Raw genomic sequence first — 18216 nt, forward strand, 5'->3', positions numbered from 1 at the left:
TTAACGATATCGTTATTACTTATAAGGAATAATATAAGGCGTAGATAGAGCAGGCCGTTAATAACCTATAACGCCACTATAACCTATAAGGTGGCGATCCTCTATAGTAGTTCCTTAGTATTAAGGTTATTCGCGACCGCGTCGCCCATAAAATCTAGCTATTATAACGCGACTATATTACTAAGTTAGAACGCCTATTAAAGCCGAATAGTGAGTATAGCAGTAACTATCGCTTAACGTACCTAATTAAGGTTATAAAACTACTATCCTATTTAAGAACCTCGACTAATATTAAAAGCTATTAACGGAAGATAGGATCTATACTATACGTAGTAGTGATATCGCGCCCTAATATCGCGTTTATAGTATCTAGGTTATACCGGTTTAACGTTAATCTAAGGCCTATTTACTATAAGGCCGCTGATTATCTAATCCTTTATCTAATTAATAGATAATCGTTTACGTTAGAACTAGGGGGTAGCGATACTATCGAAATCTATACTAACGCCTCGTTTACCGATAATACCCTTAATCGAAAAAGTAGTTAAGCGTACGTGATACGTTTATTTAGCGGTATAATAGCGTGGCGCGTAAATAAGCAGGATATAGTCACGATGTCTATAACGGAAGTAGAGCTATTAGCATTAGTATAAGGTATAAAAGAGGGTATCCTTATATAACGCCTATTACTTAGTATAGAAGTGGACTTTAACGATCCGGAATTAAGGATCTTATAAGATAATAACTAAACGATTCGATTAGTTAATTAAGAGATTAGCACGTTAATAACGCGCCTCCGCCACGTTAATATCCACGGCCACTAGTTACGTTAAGTAAAGGAATAAGGGTAAATACTTATAACGTACGTTATAAGCGCGGAAATAGTGGTAGACAGATTAACGAAAGCGTTATACGGCGAGAAATTTAAGATATTTAGGTCTTAGGTAGGTGTGATAGATATACGGGAACGGTTATAGCAGAAATAGCTAGAGGAAGTCCGGATAGAATATTTAGAGGACCTAGAGGATAAATTTAATGGCGGTTATAGCGAATAGATTATATAGCTGGATTATCTACTGATTACGAATAGCTTTAATCGCCTAACTAACGTTTAGGGCGATTAGGGGATGTGTCGAATAGACTATAGTCTTTTCGGTTACGTAATAGACCGGATTACTAAGAGTATAATCCGGGTAGACGCTTACAGAATCTACACTATATAAAATATAGTGGTAGCGTTTCCCTGACGGTCTAAGACAGTTATAATTATATATAATTACCTTAATTAATTTTGACCTGTTTTATAACGATTTTGACTACGCTTTATTTGACATAACTAACTGTATGCCTTTATCGAAATATTTACGAATAATACCGGTAAATGTCGTTGTTTGATTGTGTTGCCGATCTCTCTCTAATCACTGTGTATTGTATCTCTGTCTCACAGCCAGGGCCTAGGGCCTTTGACCACCCCAACGCCCCGGACATAGTGCTGTAAGTAAAAGACTTTAGCGGTGTTTCCTTGTTTCCCCGTGTAATATCTGGCCTCAAACCACTGAAACCAACAGCGTCACGACAACGTACCTACGGTACTACGGTACACACTTCTTAAGTACCCTGCTACTTCGGTACGTGAGGGGAATTACCTCAGTTTAGTCAGCGACCAACCCCCTCCCCCCTATTACCCCAACGCCCCGGATTTTTAGCAGCCCCGATGCCCCGGGACGATGCTCCCCGATGACACTCTCTGACATGCCTCTGACAAGCTCCGACCGTCATATCCCAGTGATCCCACATCCCACATTGCACCACACTCGAACCGAACCACGCTAGTCCTCCCCGCGCTCTCTTACTTTGAACTGACAACCCCGCCTGATCCAGAGGATCCATTATCCATCTTTATTCTTGTTCCATGCCGTGCGTTTACCATCGTCAATTCTGGCCCCGGACTCTACCTAGCCGGCACTTGGACTCTCCTGTTGCAACTTGCCATCCCACCTGCCTCTTCCAGCGACAGCAACAGAATCAGCAGCGGCAGCATCCATTACCATCAGGATTCAGGAGCAGCATCAGCGCAGAACCAACTTCCAAGTTTCGCTCGGATGGACCCCCCAGCCCCAGGGCCCCCACCTCCAGCCTCCATCGGCAACCCGTCCGTGCCACCACCAGTACCAGTGCCACTGCCCGTGCAAGAAGCACGTCGCCCCTCCCTCGCCATGTCCGTCACGTCCGCCACCTCTCCGTCTTCCGCAGGGTCAGCCACCCCCGATCCGACGACGGGCACGGCGGGGATGACGCAGAAGGAGATCGACCTCCAGAGGAAACGGGCGCGGGACCGCAAGGCGCAGCAGGCCATGCGAGACCGTAACAAATGGACCATCCACACCCTAACCGAGCAGGTCGCCTTCCTGAACCACGCCGTCGAAGAGAAGAACCGCCAGATCTTCATACTGCAAGCGAGGCTTGGCGCGCTGGAGAACGAGAACGCCCACTTGAGGACGCAGAACGCCGCCCTTCAGCTCAGCCTCATGGGGCGGGAGAACGAAGAAGCCGCCGCCGCCGCTGCTGGCGCCTCTGCCGGCAACCCTCTCCCCGACGGCGCCACGCGAGCGTTAACCGCACCTCGTCTCGGCCAGGTGGCCGCAGCAACCACCCTCCACCCCTGGGAGATCCTGCCCAAGGACACCTCGCCCACGTGTCTGGCCGACGAGATCCTGCAGAATTTCATCGACTCGGTGCGCACCAAGGCGCTCATCTCCCCCAAGCCCGCGCACGAGAGGGCGGCCGCCTACTCTCGAAAACCCAGGGTCTGTTCCCTGATGGACCCGAGGCGGCGGACCGAGGACGTTATAAGTAATGTGGTGGCGGATATCGTGCGTTCCTACCCCGAAATCGAGACCCTGCCGAAACAGGTTGCCGTGTTTTGGAACATGGCTTTGCTTCTCAAGGTGAGTTTTTTTATTGTCTGCATCTGCATTATAGGGGGAGGGTTGACGGAGGAGGGGGCGCTGAATCATTTTTTTCGGACACGTTTTCCGAATTGTATGACCAAAATCAGACCCGGACTACTGACGAAGCGCCGTGATCATCCATTCACAGTGGATGGTCCTTCTTGATAGGGACAGCTGGGAACAAATGCCGCCTTGGCTACGGCCTATCCCGAGCCAGAGGGCAATTCCTCACGCCGCCTGGATTGATCGTATTCCATGGTACGTGCTTCTTCTTCTTCTTTTTTGTTTTTTTGTTTGAATCCTGTGGTCCTGGTCACCACCGTCACCTCGCCATGGCTGACAATATTGCGCTCCCACAAGGCCCAAGGCTCGCGAGTATCTCATCATGCACCCGGAAATCACCCTCGACGACTGGGCCGCCCCCTACAGCTCGAGCTTCAACGTCAGCTGGCCCTACGACCCGTCTCACGTCGTCATCACCATCCCAAATCCCACCGACTCCAGCGTGGCCGAGTTTTCCATCAACCCCGTCTACGAAGAGCACCTCCGCCAAATGCGCAACTGGACCGTGGGCGATGTTTTCCGGAAACGGTTTCCGGAACTTGCCACGCTCATAGATGAGGAGCGCGGGTCCTGAGCTCTCCTCTCTCTCTCCCTCTCCCCTTTGGACGGGGGAACGTCGAGTGGGCTTTCCACAGCAACCCCGGATCACGACTCCCGGGGGTGACAGGGATCTTCCTTGAAGGGCTGGCGTCGAGTCTGGGGTCCACGGACCAACGGTTCTTGGCAGTCAAACATGCTTCCCCGGCTCCCCCGCACAAGTGTCAAGAACATCAACGGCTTTGATGATTGACCTCTCAAGCCTGGGGAAGACGAGGCGTGGCCACTCGCTTTCCATACAGGACCAGAGCCGACCACAGCTTTATCATAAAGCATGGATGTATTGACTCGGGAGTCGGGCCAGCCGCCAGACTTGCGAGGCCGTCCGATTCGGAGATTCCATTGCCTTCAAGTTCTCGTCTCACGAGAAGACGAGCTGCTAGGCCCTAGCTTCCATCGCTTCACTTTGGAACAATTCGCGATGAATAGCAGCAAAGCCTCCGTCAGACCCTGAGGGCGACTTGTCGGCCTCGTACTCTCTATATTCCAGCGCATGGCCGACGATCCCAAGGTGGCCTGATCCGACTTGAAGCCCCTGTCCATACTAGGTCGTGTTCAGGGGGGCACCGCTCCCCCCATGAGACGGTCCTCAGGACATGTTTGCACTTCGCAGTCATCGGTTGATATAGGATCAAGATGGAATGAGCGAGGCCGAGACAGATAGGGGCGCCGCATCAAAAAAGCTCTTCCTGTTACACCAAGTGTGATAATGGGATGGATGGCTTCCAAGGAAGATGCAAACGACATCGATCCTCCTCAAAACCATTGAGGACTTTGTTGGCTTATACGGGTCATGCCGGATATAGCTCCGTACTTTGGGCATATCCCCTCTGACCCTAACGCCGCTGCGTTCAGTGATTTACCATCCTTCGAATGAAGTGGGACGACGGCAGGACGACGGCGGGATAAGACGAGGGAAAGGAACGCTGTCTTGCTTGAGAAAGGCGAGTACTGAGAGACGCTGTGGCACGATGGGGTGCTCCTCAGAGTATGGAAGCGATTGTCTCTTGTAGTCTTAAAACCCCTATCAATGTCCATTGTACGGCCTACCCACGCCAAACAGCCTCAATAATCACCATAAAGGTCAACGGATTCGCCTCAACCCTCACCAACTCAAACCTCTCATCCGCCTGGCGGAAGATCTCCTTCCAAGCACCAACAGGTCTCTCCTTGGCACTGAACAGCGCCAACATACGGAGGTCCGTCGACGTGCCGAACTGCTGGATGGACCGGGGAAGAGGGGGACCCGACGCGCTGCCTGCGAGCTCGTCCTGCTTGCCGACATAGTCGATGAAGAGAACCCTCGCGCCGGGTTTCAGGGCGGGGACGAGGCCGCGGAGGATCTGCACGGATTCCTTGTCGGGCCAGTCGTGGAGGATGAGTTTGATCATGTAGACGTCCGCCTGGACGGGTTGCGGGTTGAAGAAGTCGTGGGCGGAGTAGGTCACGCGTTCTTTGAGATCGGCGGGCACGTTCTTCTCGAAGACGGGCTGGGCTTGGGGGAGGTCCTGGACGACGATGCTTAGGTCGGGGAATTTGCGGGCTAGGACGATGGAGTCGTGGCCTCCCGAGCCGCCGAGCTGTGGTTGCGGTAACATTCACCGTTAGCACTTCTGTTTGGGGCAGTCAGGGGTAGGGGGAAGAAAGAAAGAAGAAAAGAAAAGAAAAGAAAAGAGACTCACATCAACGACAGTGGCCGTCCCAGCAGCCTTCCAATCATAAGCATTCTCAACAACGTCCTCCAACCGGAAAATCTCCTTAATATAGTCCATAAACTGCACAAACGTCCGCTGCCTCCACCCTTTCTTCCCCCCCTCGCCATCATTCTCGATGAACTCCCACGAATTCGCATACTTGCCGGCCAACGCGCCGCTGTGGTACAGCGCAAAGGCCGTCTGGGTCATGTCCTGGGCCAGCTCGGTCTTTCCGGCGTTGAACCTCCGCAGGGCCTCCTGCATGACGGTCATGGGGGGACCCGCGTCGTCCAGGACGGTGGAGACGAGGGCGCGCAGGCCGGCCGACTTGGCGAGGGCGGCGGAGCGGGAGGTGTGGCGGATGCGAAGGGGGGTACCCGGCTCGAAGGCGGTCTTCTCGAAGATGCGGAGGGTGGTGGCGTGTTCGATGACGCGGGTGACGACTTCTTCGGGGAGGGAGGTGTGAAGCGCGATTTCGCTGTAGGTGGCGGAGCCGGCGAGGGGCACGGCCGACCAGAAGTCGAAGTGGTTTAGGATGTTGAGGGCCGCGACGTCGGGCATGCACTGGGAGGGAGTTAGTGTTGGAGGAGGGGGAAGGTTCTGGGCGAAAAGAGAAAAAGGGGGGGAGAGTAAGGAAGAGATGGGAATATCTTACGTTGTGCGCGTAATTGAAGATGCTCTCGCTGGGACCTTGGACCAAGTAGATCATGTCGTTGAGGTGGTCCAACAGCTGCTGACGCTGAAGGAACATCTCCCCTGTCAGACCACTGTAGCTTGTCGGGCTGTCGGCGGCGAATGTGGGTTCGGGGATCTTATTCTCCTCTAATGTCCGAGTGAAGGCTTCTGTGACCTCTGCAACCTTAGCTGCGAGGCCCTTAAGGGTGGGCTGTGAGTCGGTCATGGTTGCGAGGGCGGAAGCGCTCGTAGTGATTGATATTCGAGGACCGAGGTTTTAGCGGGAGAGGCAGAGAAAGAGAAGAAGGAGAGACGTGTCAAATGACGACCTCGGGAAGCTGTAGTATTTAAAGGCCGCCACGAAAGATCGGAGACCCGAGGGGTAGCAGCAGTCGCATCTCCCCGCCTATATCAGGCCTAAAATACTTGTAGAGGGGCCAAGCTACGTCCTACGTGTGTACTTCGTAAGTGCTTCGACCCGTCGACTAGGCGGGCACCCCTCTTTCCTCTACCCATCATGATAGGCTGTTCCAACGACTGCGGATGCTTTTGAGAAGAAATAGCAGCGAAAAGGAGGCGAAAAAGCCTCAAGCGTTACATGGTGGCCCCTGGATTCCTGGGTATAAAAGGGGGGAAAGGGGACTAGTCGGGAGGGTCCGTGGATATGATTGGCCGCAAAGCAGGATCTAATCAATCTCATCAGATAAGATGGGACGTAATATGTACTCGGTACTCGGTGCGACCCATACGGCCCATACGGGTCACTACGGATGCACTTCTTTTTCTTCTTTGGCCCCTCTCATCTGCCGTTGCCAAGCAGTCTCCCGTTCCACTTTCGAAAAGTCCACGGGCCGATGTCGGGCTGCATGTGACTGGCTTTTTTGGAATCTGTAGTGATGGGACAAGAGGCGTTGTCCCCAACAGAGGACGGCTATGTCTCGGCATGTTTCGTCGGTGTACTGCCTATATACAATTCCAAATATCGAGGCATCTCTGCGATGAATTTTTAACAGCATGGATTTCACCCTTTATCTGTTCTTCTGCGAGAATTCTCACAACTTAGTCTTCTATTTCTTCTCTACATGGACTTTCTTTTCCTACCGCCGTATAACCATCTTGATCTGTATGGGGCGTTCTAGCAGGCCAAGTAACAGGCATCTAAAAGTATCCTTCTTCCTAAACTGAACAATCGGGTCACAGTCACAGGGTACATGTACTCTACATGGCAATGCACAGGGGGTACGGTAGACAGGAGAAATTTGAGGTCTTTTGGCGGGTGCGCTCCTGATATATCGCCCTAAGGCGTAGAATCTAACGAGTGGAAATACTTCGACGTCGGCTCGAAGTGCTACGAGGTCGTTTCCCCCAAGCTAAAAAGCACTTCGCCTAACCAAAGTAGAGCCATGCCGACCGTGCAATGAACAGTTCTGCTGGACACTGCCCAGTCATTCTTAACTCGATATCCCCCCCTCGGGAGTGGGAGCAAAGCCCCGTGGGGGGTTATGTTTTCTAGGTTCCGTAGGTCCCGTAGGTTCGAAGACTTTTTGTTTTTAAAAAAAATCAGAGCAGGCCAACAGCAGTCAGCATGGCGAAAAGAACGGCGCCCGAAGACGACGTGAAAAGAGCGTCGGCACTGTTCTCCTTATCGCGTCCGTCGGCGTGGGCCTTGACGATGACAGTGGTGCTCTGAGCGTGACGGACAGATTAGCATGTACTCCTGTGGAGATAGAATGGAGAATGGGGACAAAGACTGGGGTGAGGAGGAAGAGGAAGAGAAAGAAGAGAAAGGGGAAGGGGGGGGGACTTTACCGTGGTGTCATGGTCCGACTTGTGGCCCTCCGTCAGCTTGAGCCCGCAGACTTGCGCCGCTTTGGCTACGCCCGGCTTGTAGTGATCCCAGATTTTGACTTTCTCGGCGCACTGGACGCATTTGTCGAAGTCGCCGCGCCAGGCCGAGTCGGCGCAATCTGCTTCGTCGCTGGCGCCCGCGATAGCATTGCCTTGGTGTCGGTTAGCATTTGGGTGGATGGGGGCCAAATACGGGAAAAGGACGACGATACGTACCGCAAGCAGAATGACATTCGAGTTTCGCAACCTCGCCGTCGTCCCTGCGGATGTTGGCGGGCATGATGTCGCGTTCCTCGCACGCAGTGACGAAGGGAAGGAAGGAGAGGATGCCGGCAGCAGCGGCGAAGAGGGCCATGGTGGGCTTCATCTTGATGGTGGTCTTCTTGATATTATTGGTCTCCAATCAGACAGGGTTTTGCCAGAAATGGTTGACCTTGAACAGGATGGAGGCAAGCTTGGTCTAGTTGGATAGAGGCAAGAATTGGGAGAAGAAGCGTGGCGAGCAGAGACGGTCGAGGGAGAGACAGTTGACGGTGCGAGCCCGCCTTACTTATGCACCTGGGGATTCGACATCTAGGAAACCGAAGGCTCTCGTCGATGCAGTTCACTTTGTCACGACACGACGAACAAGGCTTGATGACGACAAGCACGAGGGCTCCATGGCGAGCGAGGTGCCGAACGCGAAGATGTAGATAGCCATCGGCGTGACTGCAACGTCAGGTCCAGTCGGACTAAGACGTTGGGCCGCGGTAGGCGAGTTGTCTTCTCACTGTCACCGGTTGCCGTCGATGCATGTGTATCGTGGCAGAGTCATCTCGCAGTAACTTTTGACGTGGCTACCGCCGAGATGTCCAGGTGTGTCCTCGCGTAACGGGTCGGTCTGTCCGCAAATGGCTATTGCACGAACTACCAACTCACATCGACAGTCTCTTTTCGTCAATAGCGGTGGAACGGAGGCTGCGGATGTCATGGTACACCCGCGGCACACCGAGCATCTGTCTCCAAAACGGACCTGACTACGACGAAGAGTAAGAATGACGAGGTGGCGGGAGACGGGCGACAGGAGACGGGAGGCGGCAAAGAGATGACTTGCAGCTTGGCAGATGAAGGGTACTAGCCTCAAAGCTTGGGCGGAAAGGCGAGGAAGCTATGGAATGGCTGGATCCAGTCGGCCTTCTTCCAGACAGGGGAAGTCTTGAAGGCTACACGAAGCTTGGAGCGATGAGGACGGCTGATCATCTTGTCAGATGATCTGATAAAAAGCAATCAAAGATCCCCGCCCCCAATGCATCCATCTCATGCACGCCAAGGCTGCCATCCATTCTTGTCCAACTGGGTCGCGACCGCATTCGGAGCGATGGGAATCGAAAGGGGAGGACGGGAAAGGAATGGGTCGGGAAGACGACAACACGTTGGAGGACAGGCGGCGGCCTGTTCCACAAGTTAGCCTGCATGTGACGGAAGCAAACATGTAGGCGTTTCACCGTTGACTGTTACAATGCAACGGCCAGGAGAGCAATCGAACGGGAGCAACCGTCCCGGATTTGCCAGATCGGGCAGCAGCAAAGGGAGTTGAACGAAACAACCGCATGCTTCGTCATTTGTGATACAAAGAGATGTCTTCACGCCTCCACGAACGTGGACCGATCCCATCCATACATGCGATTCAGCCTCCTTCCGAGACGCCGCCCCAACCAGAAGGGGATCTTGCTGGACGGATGCGGCTCGTGCACCTGCAGCGGCCTGCCACCCACGGCAGCGTCATCCCCGGTGGGGACGGCGGCGGTGAAGCGCGGCCTGAACTGCCAGACAGACCCGTACATCTTCTCGGCCGAGAAGCCGACCTTGGTCATGGCGTAGAGGAAGTCGGCCCAGTTGGTCTCGCCCGCTTGGTGGGCGGCGTCGGGCGAGAAGAAGAGAGCCCGGAAGGCTTTGAGAGATCGTCGATCTACGCGTAGCACGGGGGCGTTGCTGTTGTTCTTGCTGTTGCTGGTCTCGCCTCCAGCGTGTTCAGGAGCGGTGGCGACGGTGGGAGGGATTACTGCTGCTTCCCCCGCCTTGGTCGCGTCTGGGACGCCCCGGATCTTCACCTTGGGTGCACGAGGAGCAGCAGGGCGGTTGCTCGAGCTTTCCGATTCGTCGTTGACGTTCAATCCGCCAAACGGCGTCGCGAGTGAGGAAGGGGACGAAGAGGGAGGGGAAGAAGTGGAGGAGGCATCGCCAGCGGCCCGACCTTGCGGTGGAGCCGGCGGCCGCTGTGTCTCGGCCCAGGGCGGGGTCCGTTGGGGCTGGCGCTCCACGAGAATCTCCCGCAGCCGTGGGTTCAGCGTCCGCTGGTACGAAGCCAAGAAGCCGGCCCAGAAGGCGTCGAGGGCCGCCTCGGCCGAGCGCATGGCCTCGACGTTCTCCCTGGTCCGCTTCTTGGCCGCCGGGTAGCGGAACCGCCCGTCGGCGGGCACGCCGAGCTTGGCAAAGTCGTTGTTCAGGCTCATCTGGCTGATGGGGCCCATCCACCGCGTGCGGTCGACAAAGTCCTTGTCGATCTGCTCGCGCGCTTCCATCATCTTGGTCTCGAAGGTGTCGGCCCAAGGCCGGAATAACTTGAGCTGGCGGAGACACTCGGAGATGAGGGCGAAATGGCCGAGCTGGTCGCGGACGTGGGACGTCAGCAGGGCTTGGACCGACGGGTCTTTCCGGGTGAGACTGTCGAGCATGTCGAGCAGGACCGGGGTCGTCAGGAGGAAGCGCTCCTGGTCATCCCAGAGCATCCGCATGATGGCCAGGAGTTCCTGGTCTGCCGGGGTGCGGGCCATGTCCTTGGAAACGACCTGGATCATGGGGGTCTGGGGGTTCGGCGGCGGCTGGCGCACAAAGTGACTCCGCATAGGCGGCGAGCCGGGGAAGGTTTTCTTCAGGGTGGATACGGGGCCGGCTTCCATGCGCTCGAGAGCGGCCCAGAGGTGGTAGAAAGCCATGGCCAGCTCTTCCGGCAGGTCCTTCGCCGGGTCGACTTGTTCCTTGTGCTTGTCCATGGCCTGGCGGAGCTGGATGACCTTGTCGAGGGCGACTTGCCAGACGCCCAACGATACGATCCGGTCGACGAGGGCGCTGTTGATGACGCGGTGCCAGAAGACGTGGATGCGCAGGGGGTCGAGGCTGGGGTGCGGGTTTCCGTTGGTGTCGAGCAGCATCTCCTGGCGGTGCTCCTTGTCCTCCAGGATGGCGTGGGCGAAAGCTTCGGGGTCTTCTCGGATGGACCACAGATCGTCCTCGAGTTTGGCCACTTGGGCGGCGACGACGGTCTCGAGACGGTCGAGGTCCAGGTGAGCGGGGGGTCGGTAGGTGGATTCGAACTTGGTGACGGCGAGGGACGTCGGCGCCTCAGGGTCGCTGTCCGTGGCAGAAACGCGGGGGGGTTCGTCGACAACGGGGTATTGCGGCCTCAGCATATCGTCCGGGCTGATATCGTGAAGAATGGCAAGGCAGCAGCGGACCAAGAAATCGTAGAGCTTGGCCTGTATCCTGAGGCAGTTGAGGCCGTCGCCCGGCACGAGCCCCCTGGCCTCGTGCATCCAGAAGAAGGCATCCTCGTGGTCGTCCCAGTGGTAGACCTGACCGTAGGTGTCCGGGTGGGCGCGTCCGCGGAACATGAGCACGTACTCGTTGAGGAAAGGGCGGTCGATGCTCTGGGTGACCAGGCCGACGTGATAGGCGGCGACATCGGAGTGGGCGAACTCATCGGGGCGGTGGCGGCCGCGGGCGTTGAGCATGATCAGCAAGGGTTCCGTCTTGGAAAGGTCTTCCAGGTTGAGGTAGGGCATGAGATAAGCGTCCTGGTTCGTAAAGTTGAGAAAGGTGCCCTTGGGCTTCCTCTTCCAAGCGGCCACATCTGGGAGGTGGTCCTTGGGCATGCCGGGAAAGCATTGGAGCAGAATCGACCTGCGTTTGGGCTTCGACTTGCGGATCCATCGGTTCTGAATTGTTGCCTCGTGACGCTGCACGATGTCACTGAGGACAGCCCATTTGGTGAAGATTTCAGGTGCGAGCCGATCTCTCTCTGCTCTGACCTGGGAGGCTGTGATGGTGCCGACACCTGGGGGGAGAAGGTCAGCGTAAGGGTTCTCGGAACCGGAGTCCTCTGAGTCTGACATGGATGATGGGCTGAACAAGGAGACAATGGCCCGGACGACAGAGGTTCGGCGTAGGTGATGAGGGGGAAAGGCAGAAGCTGATCGTAGATGGGGAGGAGAAAATTAAGTTGAGGGGAAAATTAAGTTGAGGGGAAAATTAAGTTGAGGGGTCGGGTCTGAAGTCTGAGTCTGAGAGACGAGTGACGAATACTGCCGTGACTTTGTGACCATGTGTAATTTTTGGCGGTGAGCCCCATTTCTGCAGGTACGAGATACCCTGCCACCCACAGCGTCCGGGACGCCCCACTCCTGGGGTTTGCTTACGGGAGTCGTTGCTGACAAACCATCGGCCTGCATTCAATGTCAGGGTACGGATGGTTGTACAAATATGGCCTGCTCGTCTGGTTGGGTCTCGTTGCATCTCAACGGAATAACAAACAATAACCACCGTCGCAAATCCGCATCTTCTGGATTCTGGCCAGTCACATTATGGTTTGCTCCACGATGAATGAAGAAGTGGTATCCTGGCTGGAAAATGCAGATTTTCATGTTGTTAACCGGCTGTTTCCCATACAAACGGAGAGACTAAATCTCATTCGTCCAGAGATAGTACATAAAGGCGAAGCACTTCCGTAGGTAGCCGTACAAGGGGATGGTTGGCCTTAGGGTTTCGTCAATGTTAAATCCAATTGTGCGATACGGTACGAAATAGAAGTGAGCTCCGAGGTACGGGTTCAAGTAGATTGGGGCCTTTGGAGTTTGATCCTCGTGAAACGAAGCAGCAAAAGGAAGGGTTCCAGTACGAAGTATTGTGGACAACCAAGGTACCTACCTGACTGACTCTCAGATGATTAGATAATTAGATAATTACCCAATTGGTCTTGTCTTAGACGCCTCCACTCCTGTTGTATTACATAAGTCTTAATTGGCTTCCCTGTATCAACACCAGTCTTGCTTCCCTTTCCCCCTTTATAGTGAGACCTCCCCTCCCCTGACAGTGCTGTAAAATCCAGGGTCCTCGTTGGGGCCGCCAAGCGCCCACTGAGCAAGGGGGAGGCCACCATTGTGTGGGTGGTTTCCGTCGTGCATGCCGTGATTCACCTCGTCAGCTGGTCGTTTCCGTTCCCCACGTCCACCGAGACGGTTCTCTGGCGGACGAGCAGCTTGATCTTGCTGGTCGTCATGGTGATCGGGGGGTTGGTGCCCGTGCTCTCGACGCAACCCTGGTTCGACTTCACGTTCGACTTGTTGTGGATATGGACGCGGAAGGCGAAGAAGGATACTTTCATCCGCCGGTGGTTATTCAGGGCAGTGGCTGATTTTGCCTATGCCGTGTATATTATGGCTCGGCTTGTGATTTTTGTCGAGATTTTCGCGGTGTTTCGGTCGATGCCGAAGGATGCGTATCATGATGTGCACTGGACGGCGTTCTGGCCGCATGTGGGTTAGTAGGTTGCAGAGAGGGACCGTTATAATGGTTATGAGATGAACGACCAACATGAATATACCCTGTGCTTCTTCAGAGTCACTCCATCCCTGGGTTCAGTTAGTTAATGACGGCAGGGGATCTGCGTTATGGCTGCATGTGCATAGTGCATACTTCACAACCATCCTACGTGCCAACCACTTTGGAGGTTGGTCCTCGGTAAAATGTCAGAATAAATACTAATTCCAGGTGGTTGTCTCATGATTCTTTATCGTCCTCGCCTTTACAAGTCATCCCCGACTCCTCGTTTTAACACGCCGTCCACCCAGCAACTCGTCACCATCTTCCACAGCTAACCACCCACACACGCTCCATGTACGCTAAAGACAGCACAGATTACATCGCCACGAGCAAGCCAGTAAGAACCGCGGCAACAGCAAGACCAAGCGACTGCACGGCCGAGACACCAACGGCGGCGCTGTCGGGGTCGTCGCCGCCGTCGGGCGACCCCGTCTCCTCGGGGCGCTCGATGGTGCCGGACTGGGTACCGGAGGGCCCGTCGGCGCGGCGCTCGATGATGTAGAGCTCGCCGGTGCTGTCGGAGGTGAGGAAGACGCGGCCGGATGGGCCCCAGGCGATGGCCATGGGGCGGAAGCAGTTGTCGGGGCAGGTGGTGAGGTCGGCCATGCTCATGATGTGGGTGACGCTGTCGTGGGAGGTGGCGGGTTCGACGGGTTCGCCGTCGTTGAATTGGACGACGGAGAGGGTGTAGCCGGTGGGGTCCTCGCGGTTGACTATGTGGTGGCCAGGCTGGTCAGTATTTGATGTCTTTTTTCTCGTATAAAAGGAAAAAAGGGAAGAAACGAAAGCACGAAAAGAAACGACGGGGAGTAGAATGCAGGGAAACCAAGGATGAACGTAGAGAGCAGAAGGCTGGGTTGTGTAGCAAGGTGGACAAAAGACAGGGGACAGTAACGCACAGCTTCCATGGAAGGTGATCCAAGCCTGGGAACCCTCCCGGGTGAACCTCATAGCAAGGGGCACAGTATGGGCGGCGAAAGACAGACGAGGAGAGACGTAGTTCTCCGAGCAAGTCGTATCGTTCAGCGTGCTGTTCGTCTCGATGGAGAACTGGTCACCAACTTCCAGCCCATCATGATCAGGGATGTCGTCGGCCTCCCAGACGGCGTAGCAGACAGGGTACCCGAAGTTCGGGGCGTCGGCATCGTCCTCCCGTTCCAGGGCCTCAGCGACGGTGCCGAGGTAGTTGAGCTCCTCGGCCGGGTTATCCTCCTTGATGAGCTCGCCATTGCGCTCCACATCGTCGATGGAGGTCTCGACGGCGTAGATGCGACCGGTGGCCGGGTCCTCGTCGATGCCGACGGAGTTGCGCAGGCCCCAGCCGAGGACGCGGCCGCCGGCGACAAAGTCGATGGGGTAGGCGGCCGTGTTGTTCAGGTTGAAGGCGCGGACCTGGGAGACGCCGGCGTCGAGGTCGTGGGCCTGGTGGGCGAGGTTGTCGCTGCTGCCGCGGGCGATGACGAGGTAGCCCGGGCTGTGGCGCGAGACAAGGAGGGTGCGGGTGACGTGGACGCTGCTCTGCATGCCGTCGACGACGGTGGTGCGGTTGTCGCTAATGGAGCCGGTGGAGGGGTCGTAGGACCAGGCGTAGACGGAGTCGGGGGTGGAGGCGTAGATGGTGCGACCGTCGAGGGAGAGGGCCATGCCGTGGTTGAGCTGACAGAAGGACGCAAGGGTTAGTTTTATAGTTTTTTTTTGTTTTTTTTTTGCCTTTTTTTTTTCCCTCGAAGAGGACTAAGAACATGAATGGAGCACAGTAGAATAAAACTAACGCGGTCGTCGTCGACGAGCAGGTCATTCTCGTCGACCTCGAGACAGGTGGACCCGTGGTCGGTGAAGGTGACGCGACGGATGCCGACGCCGGCGTCGAGGATGAGGAGGGCGCCCTCGGCGTCGACCTCGAGGGTACGGGGCCTCACGAGCCCTTCCATGATGAGCTGGGCTTTCCATCCCGGGTGGACGGCCGGGACGGGGTAGCTGGGGGAGAGGATGTTCTCGCAGGTGGTATCGTCGGCGAGGACGAGATAGGCGGCGGAGGAGAGGATGGCCGCGAGGGCGGCGGTGCGAAGGCCCTTCATCGTGGGAGTCGGGGAGATTGATGCTCTCGATTGATCTTGGAGCACAGACAGACGATGAGCCAGACGATGAGCCAGACGACTTGACTTGCGCAAAGTCGTGAGAAAATGGGAGAGAGGGACAAGATAATGGGACCACACAAAGGTCACAAAAGGGGGGGCAGGTGAGTCGAAGAGGGTCAAGAAATGGGGATGGAGTTGGAGCTTGGCGGATCAATCCTCAGCATCGCAACCCCATGCATCCCATCCCATCCCCTCTGTCCACAGGTCGGTCTGCCCCTCTTGACCCCTCGTCCGGTTGAGATCCGTTGGGTCCCCGCCGCCATGGCTTGGATGATGGCGAAAAGGGGGTTAGCGTGAGGGCGTGGACAGATACGGCAAGCCGACCAACATGTCAAGTCGGCTGGGTTGGCCCAAGAGGAGTTTGACCAATGCTATCGTTTGCATGGGTGGGGGTTTGATTCTTTTTTTCTTTTTTTTTCTCCCAGTTTACGGTGCGTGTACTGCATATGGAGCAGGTCTCGGGAGAATCCGTTGTCTTGCCTCCTTTTTTTTTTCATTTATTCTCTTATTTTTCTTTCTTACTCGCGCGGATTAAGACGAGTACGGCAAGCGGCAGGACGGTCTGTTTCAACTTCCAAAAATCCTAAAAAAATTCATATATAAACGCCCGTATAGGGGTATACAGACTCGTATATAGTGGTACGCTAGTAGTAGGTAGAGCACCTTAGTAGAATAGCCCTAGGCTAGCTAACTAATCAGAAGCCTAGAAATTTTTTTCGTGCCCTTATACTACTATAACACTACGCCTACACTAATCTTATTTTCCTCTCTAGATAACTAATAACGAGTCAGGTAAGTAAACCCACCTATACCCTTATACAGAGCTATAGTATTAAATCAGATATCGGGATTCGATTCTACAGGGTTAGATCTACTAGTATCCTTATCTTTAAAGCTATTTTACCAGTTACAGTTATATGTATTCTTACTAGGTAGTTAGCTAATATAGCGATATAACGTATAGGTGTTGATAGATCTATATAGATAAATATAGCGATTATAGATCTATATATATAAGTATAAAGATAATTCGTAAGATAGCCGCTAATACCTGTCGGGTATAATGGCCGAATATAATCGGCGGCGACGAACTCCCTCCCGCGCTTATAGTATAGCCCTCCGGTATAGAGGGTAAAGAACTAACTATATATATACTAGACTATACGTATCTGTATACTATAGTATTAGAACTAAGCTAATATATTAATAGTAATAAGAATAAATACTTAAGAGATATCACTAGGTATATAGTAAAGAAGATACCGTAGGTATTATACTATATACCCCTATATAGCACTATATACTTATATATAAAATAGATCCGGCGCGGTATCGTTCTCTAGCTTAAGTACGAAAAGGCGGGTAAAATAAAATTACCCGATTTCGATATAAAACGCCCGTAGGCTATCACGGGTTTTTTTATTTAGCTATTTAGCCAGGAGTAGTTTAACGATAACCGCTACGAAAAATAGTAAGACGAGCGCGGTAACTTAGAGGGCTGCGTTATTTTAGACGGCTTCGGGAACGGAGCGTGCGGTAATTACTATAGCGGCTCGGAAGGAGCTAAGTGTTCGCTATACTATAAGATACCTTACAGCTCCCTATAACTCTGTATAGAACTATACTAATTAGATTTATAGTCCTGAAAAATAAGAAGCGCCGCGCCTTTATTATAGAGGATACCGATAATACCGATAGCCCGGATATATCGCCCCGTAGCCTTCGCGAGATAGCGCGATAGCTTCAGAATTAGGCTGATTATAGTAAGTTACTATTCCTACCCGTATAGAGCTTTATAGAAAATACTAACCTATACGTTAAGAGGAAAATAAGTAATCTTTTTTAGTTTTTTTTTAAAAAAAGAAAAACTCCCTTTTCTTTAGCTTGTATATAGTAAATAATAATATCTATTTTAATTTTCAAAGATAAGCTTTAATAGTATAAAATTATATATATATATATATATATATATATAAGGTAAATAGTATAATACCTTATTTCTTATATTATATTATTTATTATATATTTAAATAATAATAATAATATTATTATTATTATTATTATTTATCTCTTAATTTATTCTTATGTAACTTATAGTATTACTTATTACTAGTACTATAAATAGCCTTACTAGTATTAGATATTAAATAAGTTATATTATAAAAGATAGTTAGAGCTACTAATCTTATAAGTAATATAGTTAACTAATTATTACTTATTATACTACCCTATCTAGGAGGCTTTTTCTTAGTAAAAAGATAAAATATATATATATATAAATATATCAATCTTAATTATATAATATAATATACTTATAAGATAATAAAATAACCTTACTTTAAATAGAATTAATTAATTTTACTAAGACTCTAAAGAGTATAAAACTATAAAACTAAGGCTATATAGCTTTTATATTTTATACTATTATAAAAAGCGTCTTACTCTTACTATACTCGTGTTAAATTATAAACTATATCCTTTATTATTTAAAGAGGTTTACTTCTATTAGGCTAGCTATTAGTCTAATTTATATAAATAATAGGTATAATAGGGTTATTAGCCTCTCTTAGTACTATTTAGATTAAGTACTATTATATTAAATATAGGTTTAGG

General features: G+C 52.6%; 5 protein-coding genes across 5 annotated transcripts; 2 read left to right on the plus strand and 3 right to left on the minus strand.

Annotated features, from left to right (window-relative positions):
• Window positions 1-1381: 1381 nt before the first annotated feature.
• Window positions 1382-3588, plus strand: SODALDRAFT_360336 (hypothetical protein; the record flags this gene model as incomplete). The annotated part of the gene is made up of 6 exons (XM_028614250.1): window positions 1382-1386; window positions 1459-1494; window positions 1569-1580; window positions 1787-2948; window positions 3100-3209; window positions 3312-3588. The coding sequence occupies 6 exons, from the start codon at window positions 1382-1384 to the stop codon at window positions 3586-3588; spliced, it is 1602 nt and encodes a 533-aa protein (XP_028465821.1).
• A 951-nt stretch (window positions 3589-4539) lies between these two features.
• On the minus strand, window positions 4540-6350 carry SODALDRAFT_333776 (S-adenosyl-L-methionine-dependent methyltransferase). Its single transcript, XM_028612069.1, has 3 exons — window positions 5961-6350; window positions 5294-5869; window positions 4540-5191 (listed from the first exon to the last, which is right to left on the minus strand). The coding sequence occupies exons 1-3, from the start codon at window positions 6204-6206 to the stop codon at window positions 4658-4660; spliced, it is 1356 nt and encodes a 451-aa protein (XP_028465822.1). The 5' UTR covers window positions 6207-6350; the 3' UTR covers window positions 4540-4657.
• A 734-nt stretch (window positions 6351-7084) lies between these two features.
• SODALDRAFT_351186 (hypothetical protein) lies at window positions 7085-11979 on the minus strand (the record flags this gene model as incomplete). Its single annotated transcript, XM_028613522.1, has 7 exons — window positions 7085-7666; window positions 7790-7980; window positions 8045-8210; window positions 8457-8559; window positions 8747-8844; window positions 9035-9080; window positions 9488-11979. The coding sequence occupies 7 exons, from the start codon at window positions 11977-11979 to the stop codon at window positions 7541-7543; spliced, it is 3222 nt and encodes a 1073-aa protein (XP_028465823.1). The 3' UTR covers window positions 7085-7540.
• An 814-nt stretch (window positions 11980-12793) lies between these two features.
• Window positions 12794-13669, plus strand: SODALDRAFT_333780 (hypothetical protein). The gene has a single exon (XM_028612070.1). The coding sequence runs from the start codon at window positions 13141-13143 to the stop codon at window positions 13405-13407; it is 267 nt and encodes an 88-aa protein (XP_028465824.1). The 5' UTR covers window positions 12794-13140; the 3' UTR covers window positions 13408-13669.
• Window positions 13670-13780: 111 nt separating this feature from the next.
• Window positions 13781-15543, minus strand: SODALDRAFT_279311 (soluble quino protein glucose dehydrogenase; the record flags this gene model as incomplete). The annotated part of the gene is made up of 3 exons (XM_028608160.1): window positions 13781-14178; window positions 14365-15121; window positions 15238-15543. 3 exons carry the CDS (start codon window positions 15541-15543, stop codon window positions 13781-13783), a joined length of 1461 nt encoding a protein of 486 aa, XP_028465825.1.
• Window positions 15544-18216: the final 2673 nt, after the last annotated feature.

This window comes from Sodiomyces alkalinus (assembly GCF_003711515.1).
Source record: "Sodiomyces alkalinus F11 unplaced genomic scaffold SODALscaffold_6, whole genome shotgun sequence".
NCBI classification, from domain to species: Eukaryota; Fungi; Ascomycota; class Sordariomycetes; order Glomerellales; family Plectosphaerellaceae; genus Sodiomyces; species Sodiomyces alkalinus.